This window comes from Convolutriloba macropyga, chromosome 9 (assembly GCF_964194025.1).
Source record: "Convolutriloba macropyga chromosome 9, txConMacr16.3, whole genome shotgun sequence".
NCBI classification, from domain to species: Eukaryota; Metazoa; Xenacoelomorpha; order Acoela; family Convolutidae; genus Convolutriloba; species Convolutriloba macropyga.
Genome location: NC_134476.1, coordinates 19,407,681 through 19,418,363, shown reverse-complemented (window position 1 = coordinate 19,418,363; position 10,683 = coordinate 19,407,681). Strand labels below are relative to the sequence as shown.

Below are 10,683 nucleotides of genomic sequence, written 5' to 3'. Positions count from 1 at the left end.
ACAAAGATTTTAATGCATCTTTGGAGCTCCGGTTTTTGGGTTTAAGCAAAGGAAACCTTTGGCCAATTAAGGTACATTCAAAGCAAAATTGCAAAATTCAGTTGTACTATAAAATTACGGAATGAGCTTTGCCTGAACGAATTCTCTCGAGATCATTAAGATTCAAAGTACCGTGTTTTTTTTTGTAAATTATAGTCGCTGAATATTTGGAATATTATATTTTCAGGTGTTTTGTGTTGTCGCAGATCAGCTGAGCTGATTTGTCGTCAGCTGTGAAATATCGCATATATAAAAAAGCTTCAGCTGCAGAATAGATGTTACCCATCAAATTGGAAATGTCTCCATCCAATATCACGGCTAACAGATCCATCTCTTTTCTATTTGGCATAATTAGTCTCTAACCGGTGTCATTTTGCCCATTGTTGGAGAAATGGATATGGAATCATCTATTACTGTTAGAACGGCGATTAACACTTGCGTGACTCCAATTGGCAAGGAGAACAATGGCTTTCGCTCCTCGGCTGCTATTCATCAGAACAGATCCAATGTGATTAGTGAAGCAAAATGTGTGGATGTTCGGACGATGAGTCGCTCCCCTCGCTCAATTCGCAGTGCAGAGTCTTTGGGATCAACATTGAATCACAATTTGACCAGGTATATTGACATTCAAATCTAGAAGTGACAAGGAGGCTCGTTAATGTGCGTTCGCACATGTTCCGACCCGCCCCAATCTACATTTTTGACTTATCTGTCTTTTGACTTACATTGACTTACAAAAATTGTTACTTAACCAAACTAATAACTAAATAATGCCATGCCTCATTACAACGAGATCTGCCATTGAACAGACTACGAGAAAAAAAACTAGAAAAATCAAAAACAAAAACTCAATATCTTAATCTAAAAGCACCTAGTAACAACGTCAAATTACAATCAGACAAAACAATAACTACACAAATGTACTTTTTTCTTACTTCACATCAGATGGGATTTTTCTTCATCAAGACTGGGTAAAAAGTGGACAAAAAAGAAATAATTAGGCGAAATTCAAAAATCAATCAGTATTTTTAAACCAAATAATTTCAAAAGTCTTAAAAATTCTTGAAAAATTTTTTGAAAAGTTATAAAAACAATAGAAACTGTCTCTGGTTAGACTAAGCCACAGGAAAGGACTAAACATGCAGAAAAACTAAAAAAAATAGGAACAACAATTTAGTAACTTTGCGAAAACAAATTAGTGAAGTCATTAAAATTATTAGCTTTTATCTGAAAGTTATTTATTTTTATTTCAATTTCTATTTATACTAATTCAGCTAAAGTTATACTGAATGAATAAATAAGTCAATTTGGCCACATTTGAAAATCATTGGGATCTGTTATTACGCGATTGTGCTCAAGGAAGAGAAAAAATTTAACACTCACATAAATTTTCACGAAAACGCATATTGTCTGACAAACAAAACATCAGTGACGTCATAATACCAGTAAGCATGTTAATTGTTAAAAAGCATGGAATTGAATGGGACCTCTCAATGACGAGAATAAGTTACAAATTGACGAAAAGAACAATGAAAGCTGAAACATAGAAAAATCCTTAAAATTATGAAAAATGTATGATATCATAAAATTTGAGACTATTCGCAATAAACTGACTGCTTCGGGTTACATTATTCATTCTTTCCTCAATTACAAGCTTATGGTCCGGTCAGAGTTTTACGGCTACCTAAAGAGTAGAAAAAAAAGCAAATTGAAAATTTCAAAAAAAAAATTGAGCGAGAAAGTGTCGCAGCCATTGAAAAATGAACTTTTCAGTAAAAACCTTTCTGCTTTCAATTGATTCTTAACAGCAATAGGGTTTTCATTTTTAAAAATTTGACTCCAGTAAATCAATAAACATGAACAAATTCTTTAAAACCACGAAATTTTTGAGCAAACCCTTAGTATCAACGCCATTAAATTCAGTAGCTTTCAACGGAAGCTAATGAGTACGCATTAGTACCAACGCCATTAAATTCAGTAGCTTTCAACGGAAGCTAATGAATACGCAAAGTTATGCCTGGATGACGCAAAAAGGATGTTTGTTACTCATAAGTCATGAACAAGACATTACATTAGGTCCTTTACTATGACAATAACAATAATTACAGGCAAAATCCAAAAATTAACTATGAAAGTGCGAGAAGAAAATGTCGAAGCAATTTATACCATCAGTTTTTTCTGAGAACTTTATGTATGATCCTTTAAACTTGATTTCTAAGCCATTGAAACTATCAATAGTAGAATAATATGTGAAGATTCCAATAGAAACCAAAAAATACAAAATATCCAAAAATTTGAAATAGAATTATGAAAACTCGTGCATCGAAGTCATAACACCAATAGTTAGAAGATAAAACCGCAAAACTATATTATTTTTGGTTGAAGTAGAAAAAAAGGATCCGGTCATTACTGAGACTGACTTTCAGGTCACGAAAACAAGTTTAGGATTGGTTAATTTTCAATAAAAATTCAAAAAAATTAATTTTAAAGCCTTAACAGCCACTAATTTCAATAGCTTACAACGGAATTCTTTATTTGCGCTCAGTTGGAGAATATGCCTCGATTGTAGGACAAGTGTTTTTGTCAGGCATAGGGCATCATTAGGACATCACAATAAGTCTTATGAAAAACAACAACTACAGGCAATAACGAAGAGTTCGGTAAAAAAGTGCGAAAAAGAGTGTCGAAGCCATTTAAATCATAAGCTTTTCCTTGGAAATTTTATCCATGATCCACTAAGAATCTCTTCCAAGCCAATGGAGATATCAATATCAGGATGAAGTGATTAGATTTCAAGAGGAACCAACAATAGGAAAATATCCAATTTTTTTTTCAATTTTTTTAAAAATTTTTTGCGTTGAAGTTCTATAACAGATATTTAGAAGATAAAACCTTTAACCAGAATAATTTTGGTTGCAGTAGAAAGGAGAGGGGTCCGGTCATTACTGAGGCTGACTTAAAACTCGCGAAAATAAGTTTATTATCGGTTAATGTTAAAAAAATTCTCGAAAAATCATTTTTAAGGTCTTAACAGCCATTAGCTGTCCACTGAAAGCCCTAGATAGGTTCACTTAATGCGCATTACGAAAATTATTGCACTGTTAGTCAACAATACTATGCCATAGGACTCCAAAATTTTAGTAGAACTTCAAAATGAAAATAAAAATTACATTTAAAATTACAAAAAAAATCGAAGCCAAAAAAAATCACGCGATTCCTTGGAAACAAATAATTTTGTTCATTGGGTTTCATTTGACTGTAAATCAGGTTTTTCTTTAACGGAACCCAGATATGAAAAAAGACTAGTCTCTAGGTGACCCAAGAAAACAAAAATATGAAATGTTTTCTTAAAAAAGCTCTAATGGAATTCAATTTTTTTTATAGTAAACTTCACTGTTGAGACCAGAACTCTTCTTTTTAGCGCCTTTCGTCTATTAGGAACTCAAAATTGTTTCATTTTGTGGCTGAAATGTAATTTTGAATTAATAATTTAACAACAAATATCTTAATTTAACGAAAAATTACACTGAAAGTGAACAAAACCATGTTAAATATCCAGTGTTCACACAAAAGTTCAATCCTCTATAATTCATCGAAAAAAACGAAATTCAAAATCTTTTTAGTTTCGAATTCTACGCTGAACAAGCTTTTTAATGATACCACTCTAATTTCTCTACGATGAATATATCGATCGGCCAAAATTGTCTCAACAAAAAGTACCCATTTGAGTATATAGTTCCTCCCCCACAAATGGGGTCGGAACAATAATGATCTAAGCGTTGTTTGACATGAGAGACATTTTTTAATTGTAATTGTCAACCGTAAACATATTTTTTGTGAAAGCACCAACCACCCTGATCCTATTTTCGATGAACGCAAAGTAAGCGGACACGAAAGCAAGCCGAAAATTGTAATAGATATAATCCTTTGAAATAATACATTGTCAACCGTTACCATCGCGACAGTGTATAGTCTTTTTTAATTTACAATGTATTCCAATGCATCAAAACAAATACGTCGTTTTTCAATGCATCGAGTGGTTGTGAGACCTAGCGTACCGCTGTACATGGACATAATTCTCATACGCTGTGGGATGTAATCCGGAAGCCATGTACCAGTTAGTGCATCGAGCGCGCGCCAGTGACACCCTATAAAAACGTTTTCCTAAGAATTCGACATATAAGCACTTAATGTTGAGTTCAGAGAGCTTGGCTTAATTCTTCGTTTTCGGTTATTTCCATTTAGCTTTTTATTATTCAAATATGCAGCTATATATTATTTTTCTTTAGAGATGACTGTCATGCTGGTCTATTTGAAAATTGTTTCCGCTTTACATATTCTCTTATCCTCCATATTGAGTGTTTTTTGCACCCGACGTGCTCTTTCACCCATAATGAGCTGTGTTAATACATAATTAGTAATCGGGGCAATTAACGGCCTGATCTGTTTGCTACAAATTTTTTGGTTTGAAATGCCAGAAAGTCACACTGTTTTTTTCTTTCCAATGACGTTGCTTAGATGTATAGTGATCTTAATGAGTTCGTCATTTTTTGTCAATGAGAAGTCAGTTATAATTAGTGCTTTTAGTCGCGCGGGAGTAGTAAAAGGAGCAAAAAGCGAGTAGTTTTATTTTTTTTTACAAATCATTTTTGTTTGTAATTCATTTTTGTTCTGTCCCATAATTGGATCAACGACTTTGACACGATTTTTTTCGAAAAACTTTGGTCACTTTAAATTTCGCCCCTTTTAGCTATTTTTGTTGTTTTTGCTCAGTCTTGTTAACGATGGGCTTCTGGTTCTCTGATCAGTCATATTTGAACCTACTTAATAGTTTTTTGTATATAATTGTTTTAAAGACTTTGACACCAACTTATGTTCACATTTATAATGGTTTCCCCGCTTTTTTATTGCTCCATTACGTAGCATCGCTAATAACAGTTCTTACTGGCTCTGTAATGAGTCCTATTTTTTAAATCTATTATGTCGTTTCTAGTTCATACTTAACTGTTTTAACAAATTTCTCATGAATTTTATCAATTTTGTGGTTTTCATTGTTGTTCTGCACATAATTTCTCATAGGCTTCATTGGCCCTCTAATTTAATGCATTTAATCTATTTAATGTTTTTTTGGCATTGGTATTTGATTTGTTGAAAAGCTGTTTTTGTAAGGAGACTGATTATCTGACCTTCAGTTTGTTCATTTCCTTGAATTTTAATTCAGAACTTGTCGCTCTGTTTTTTGCGTCGTCAAGATTTTTGTGGTCGTCCATTTGAGGTCACGACGATTGCTTCAAATCTGATTTTTGTTCATTCTTTTATGCAATTTTGAGCTTATTGTGTGTTAAAGAGACGTCTTTCACTTTTAGAGGAGCCAGTGTTAGTTAATTCGCTTCTTTGCTTCCTTAAGTTCACTCAAAAATGCTTCTCAAAATTACTTTTTACTTTAATTCAGGGAGATAAGGTCGTTTGTGTGTGTCGACATTATCTATTTGAAGGTTATTTGAATGCAGCTAACTGAAGAATTGTTTATTTATACAGATTCCTAATCAAAATAGAACATCTCAGCAATCAATCAAAAGAAGAGAAAATTCCCTTTTGGGCCTGTTGTTTTTTATTATCTTCTTGAGGCCAAAGATCTACAATGATATCGCTGCTATTTTCTGACACTCTTGCAGCTTTGTTTGCCTGTTGATCTGCCCTGAAAAGCATTAAACATAAGTAGCAAGAAGATTGAAGTGTTGACAAAGGAGCTGTTGTATTAGAGAAGATTAGTGAAAAACGTGCGTGAACAAGAAATTGAACTGTCGATGTATTTAATTTTGGCCAAGTCACGTAATCACTACCTGATCGTGCAGTGAGCTGAAAATTGCGGTCGAGGGTTGCTAGTTGTCATCATGTAAGTGAAAGCCTGTAACCCAATAATGAGAGATGAAGTCATAGATCAAGTTTGACTCCGCTGCCTGTTGTGCTCAAACACTTGTAGAAGAAAATATCAGCTTAAGAAAACAAATAACAACAAACAACCGAAAAGTAACTACGTTCAACACTAGTGAAATTACATGCCAGATTGGTACAAAGAAAAGAAAACTTGAAAGCTCAACTAAATGCAACTTAAACAGAGGAATTATAAGTTTGCAAACCAAATGAAGAGAGCAACGAACAAAAAAGAGCACAAATAGGAGGTCAGGAAAACAGAAAAAGAAGAGAAAGAAAATAACAAAAAAGAAGGAGCAAAAAGCGAGAAGTTTTATTTATTATTTGTCAAATAATTTTTTTGTTTGTAATTCATTTTTGTTGTTCTGTCCCATAATTGGATTGACGACTTTGACACGACTTTTTTCAAAAAAACAACAATCTTGATAACGTGGCAATTTACATTGCTGCTCTGCTGAAACGCTTTGATGCTCTGCTGAAACGCTTTGATGCAAGATTGTTTTTTTTTGAAAAAAATTGTGTCAGTCGTTGATCCAATTATGGGACAGAACAAAAATGAATTACAAACAACAAGAGTTATCAAGAGATGCATAGAAGAAAAAGAAAGAAAAAAGGAAGAGAAAAAGTGGAGAAAAGTTTGAAGCGATAAAAAAAGTTTTAAAAACCAAGAAAGAAAAGCAAATGCCAGATTCATAGCAGGTTAGGGATAGAAAGGAGAGAGGGACGAGGGAACTCCCTAAAGAAGGCAAAAGGTCGGAGAGGAGAGAAATTATGAGCAGGGGAGAGTGAACAGTGAGTAAAGAGTTATCAAGATTGGACGAATCAAGAGAAAAACAAAACGGAGATGCGAAATGAGAAATAAAGACTGGGATTTTAAATGTAAGCTGCGACCTTTTGATGATGATTGAGCACAATAATCAGAAAAGGGATAATTTTTTGAGATAAATTATAACTGTGTTGGTATGTTTTTTGGTGTTTAGTTTATTCCAGTTTTCAATTTGGTCCATTTTTTGGTCGGAACACCTTTTCTTGAGAAACAGGGTAAACTTCTGATGCCCGAGAACATTAAGTTGCTGGGCATTTCTCGATTTTATATTATGAATTGCAATGCTGGACTTCACCCCATGCAGCAGATCCCTTACCCCATGCCGTACACTACCCTACGGGGTGTAAGTAAAATTCACGATGTAAAGGGTTTCTGCTCTGCTGAAACGCTTTGATGCAATTTTGAATTGTTTTTTTTTCGTTAGATTTTTTTACGACCTTTTTGAGGTCACGACGATTGCTTCAAATCTGAGTTTTGTTCATTCTTTAATGCAGGTTTGAGCTTATTGTGTGTTAAAGAGACGTCTTCCACTCTTAGAGGGTCAAGTTTTAGTTCATTCGCTTCCTTGCTTCCTTAAGTTCACTCTCAAAAATGCTTCTCAAAATTACTGTTTACTTTAAATCAGGGAGATAAGGTCGTTTGTGTGTGTCGATCTTATCTATTTGAAGGTTATTTGAGTTATATCAGAAGAAATATTTAATTATACAGACTCCTAATCAAAATTGAACTTTCCCTTTTGGGTCTGTTGTTTTTATCTTTTTGAGGCCAGATCTACGCTGCTTTTTTCTGACACTCTTGCAGCCTTGTTTGCCCGTTGATCTGCCATGAAAAGCGTTAAACATAAGTAGCAAGAAGATTGAAGTGTTGACAAAGGAGCTGTTGTATTAGAGAAGATTAGTGAAAAACGTGCGTGAACAAGAAATTGAACTGTCGATGTATTTAATTTTGGCCAAGTCACGTAATCACTACCTGATCGTGCAGTGAGCTGAAAATTGCGGTCGAGGGTTGCTAGTTGTCATCATGTAAGTGAAAGCCTGTAACCCAATAATGAGAGATGAAGTCATAGATCAAGTTTGACTCCGCTGCCTGTTGTGCTCAAACACTTGTAGAAGAAAATATCAGCTTAAGAAAACAAATAACAACAAACAACCGAAAAGTAACTACGTTCAACACTAGTGAAATTACATGCCAGATTGGTACAAAGAAAAGAAAACTTGAAAGCTCTTCTAAATGCAACCTAAACAGAAGAATTATAAGTGTGCAAACCAAATGAAGAGAGCCACGAACAAAAAAAAGAGTACAAATAGGAGGTCAGGAAAACAGAAAAAGAAAAATAGGAGGTCAGGAAAACAGGAAGAGAAAAACAGAAAAAAGGAGCAAAAAGCGAGTAGTTTTATTTGTTATTTTTCGACAAATCATTTTTGTTGTTTGTAATTTATATTTGTTGATCTGTCCCATAATTGGATCAACGACTTTGACTCGATTTTTTTCAAAGAATAACAATATTGATAACATCGCAATCTACATTGGTGCTCTGCTGAAACGCTTTGATGCAAGATTGTTGTTTTTTGAAAAAATGTGTCAAAGTCGTTGATCCAATTTTGGGACAGAACAACAAAAATGAATTGCAAACAACAATAGTTATCAAGAGATGCATAGAAGAAAAGGCAAAGAAAGAAGGAAGAGAAAAAGTGGTGAAAAGTTTGAAGCGATAAAAAAAGTTTTTAAAACCCAAGAAAGAAATGCAAATGCCAGATTCATAGTAGGTTAGGTATAGAAAGAAGGAGAGAGGGACGCGGGAACTCCCTAAATAAGACAAAAAGATAATTTTTGAGATAAATTATACCTGTTTTGGGATGTTTTTTGGTGTTTAGTTTATTCCAGTTACCAATTTGGGCCGTTTTTTTGATCGGAAACATTACGTTGCTGGGCATTTCTCGATTTTATATTATGAATTGCAATGCTGGACTTCACCCCATGCAGCATATCCCTTACCCCATGCCGTACACTACCCCACGGGTTAAAAATAAATTTCACGATGTAAAGGGTTTCTGCCTCTAAAGGGTTTCTGTCTCTAAATTACTATTAAGGAGTTGTTTTTGATAACAAAAATTGATCTATTTTTGGTCATTTTTTCTGCTTAATTCTTTTGTTTAAGCTTAGAGTTTAATAATTTATCGCCTCTTCAACTGAACTATTGCATTGGATATGTTTCTAAGTGTTAAATTTGAAAGTTTGTTTGACCAGTTTTCATTGAAATGGTTGTAGCAATTTTGTGTTTTTATTCGTTTTTGCTGGCGTTTTTTGTTGTTCAGTGGGTCGTGTCGGTGTTCATTGGTAGTATAAGAAGATTTCCTTGAACGATGTTTTGGTCAATAGACTCATACTTTGAACACAATTGTTTTCAGAAAAGTTATTGAAGTTAGATTTTGATTTTAATTTCTTCTTTTTATTTTACTGGTTTCATAGGAACTTAAATTGCACTATTTCTATTATGCACCACATTGTTGATTGAGCAGAATTTGTATTACAAGATCTGTTGAGAATAAGCGGTTTGAAGTCGGAGCCTTTTAAGATCAGATTGTCTTTTTCTCTTTTGTTTTTCCTCAGTTTTCCTTACTAAAATTGATCCGTAAAAAGATCAGTAAATTTAAGAAAACAATTTAGTTCATTTAGATAGTAACATTTGGCTGGGAATGTTTACTTCGAGTAGATTTCGGAGTCTTCTGGTTATGTTTTGATATCGTCCTCAAGATTTATGTTGCAACAATTGGACGTCAAGCTCAATTCAAATCTAATTTTTCGTTGATTCCTTGAGTTTTGAATGAATTGCGTTTCTGATGTCTTTTTTCACATATTTTGGTGCGAGTTTTCTAACTGATCTCAAACGACGAAGTTTAGCAATTATATTAGTCCTGTGGCATTTTTATTTATTAAGTTCTCTTAGAAGCTTTTGGGCTGATTAGAGTCTAAGTTTGGCTGATTCACCGAAGCTGTTTTGGAGACATAAATGCACGGTGTGAAGGGCGGTTCTGAGAGTTGGATTATCCCCAACCCCTCCCCCACTTTACCCACTCAATCTCCACTCCTGCACATCGAGCCACCTTTAACGTAGCGCTCTTGATTCCCCGTGCACTCATCCTTGCTTGCATCACGCCCCTTCAATTAATCTAAAGCTAGCCTCCCTAATCCTACCTACTGAGAAAGTCACCCGTTCGCCTGTCGTTTAAGAGCAATTTGCGCGAAACTGGTTTTATTATTTCATTCTTAATCTTTAGTAGTTTTGTCTAAAATAAGCTCTAATGACAGCCTTTGAAGCCCCTTAGAGAATTTTTCCACGCTACAACCCCCCCCCCCCTGCTGAAGCAGGAAACAATGAAATTTAGCCCCGACCGCAGTTGAAGAGTCATTCGTCCGACATTAGGTGGTATATGTTTCTTTCCTCAACTTTATTTTTCGTTTGTTTAGTTGTGCTGGTTTAGCACCATCCCCTCTGGCTGGGCTACCGAGGAATCCGAGATCCAGGGTGTTATTCCATACAAATCACAATACACAGGTAAGTTTGAATCTTTTCTATTGAATACAATAGCGTCTCATCTTGCGTTCGTAATATTCGATGAACCGCTGAAAGGCTCTTGATATGAAGAGAATCCCAGTCGTTCGCTAATTTTGCAATTGGTTGAACGTGATTATTCTGGTGTCTTTTTCCGAAGCTTAGATTTCCGAAGCTGAACTCATCATTTCTTTTATGGGTTTATTTTGATTTTTTCCTTTTAATAGTGAGGTGTGTTTGCGTTAGGTGTTGATACCTGATGCAGTCTTGCACAGCGATCACCAAACAGAAAAAACTCCAGTGTTGTTAGAATCAACAACTTCAACTGACA

General features: G+C 34.6%; 1 protein-coding gene across 1 annotated transcript in view; it reads left to right on the top strand.

The window, feature by feature from the left end:
• The first annotated feature begins 230 nt into the window (after nt 1-230).
• The window catches only part of LOC142345658 (uncharacterized), a 73,042-nt gene continuing 62,589 nt past the window's right edge, over nt 231-10,683 (top strand). Inside the window, exons 1-3 of the mRNA XM_075397855.1 lie at nt 231-654; nt 10,268-10,355; nt 10,599-10,683. The exon at nt 10,599-10,683 is cut by the window's right edge and continues 391 nt beyond it. Coding sequence (XP_075253970.1) covers nt 431-654; nt 10,268-10,355; nt 10,599-10,683 — 397 coding nt within the window. The 5' untranslated portion in view covers nt 231-430. The remainder of the gene's footprint in view (nt 655-10,267; nt 10,356-10,598) is intronic.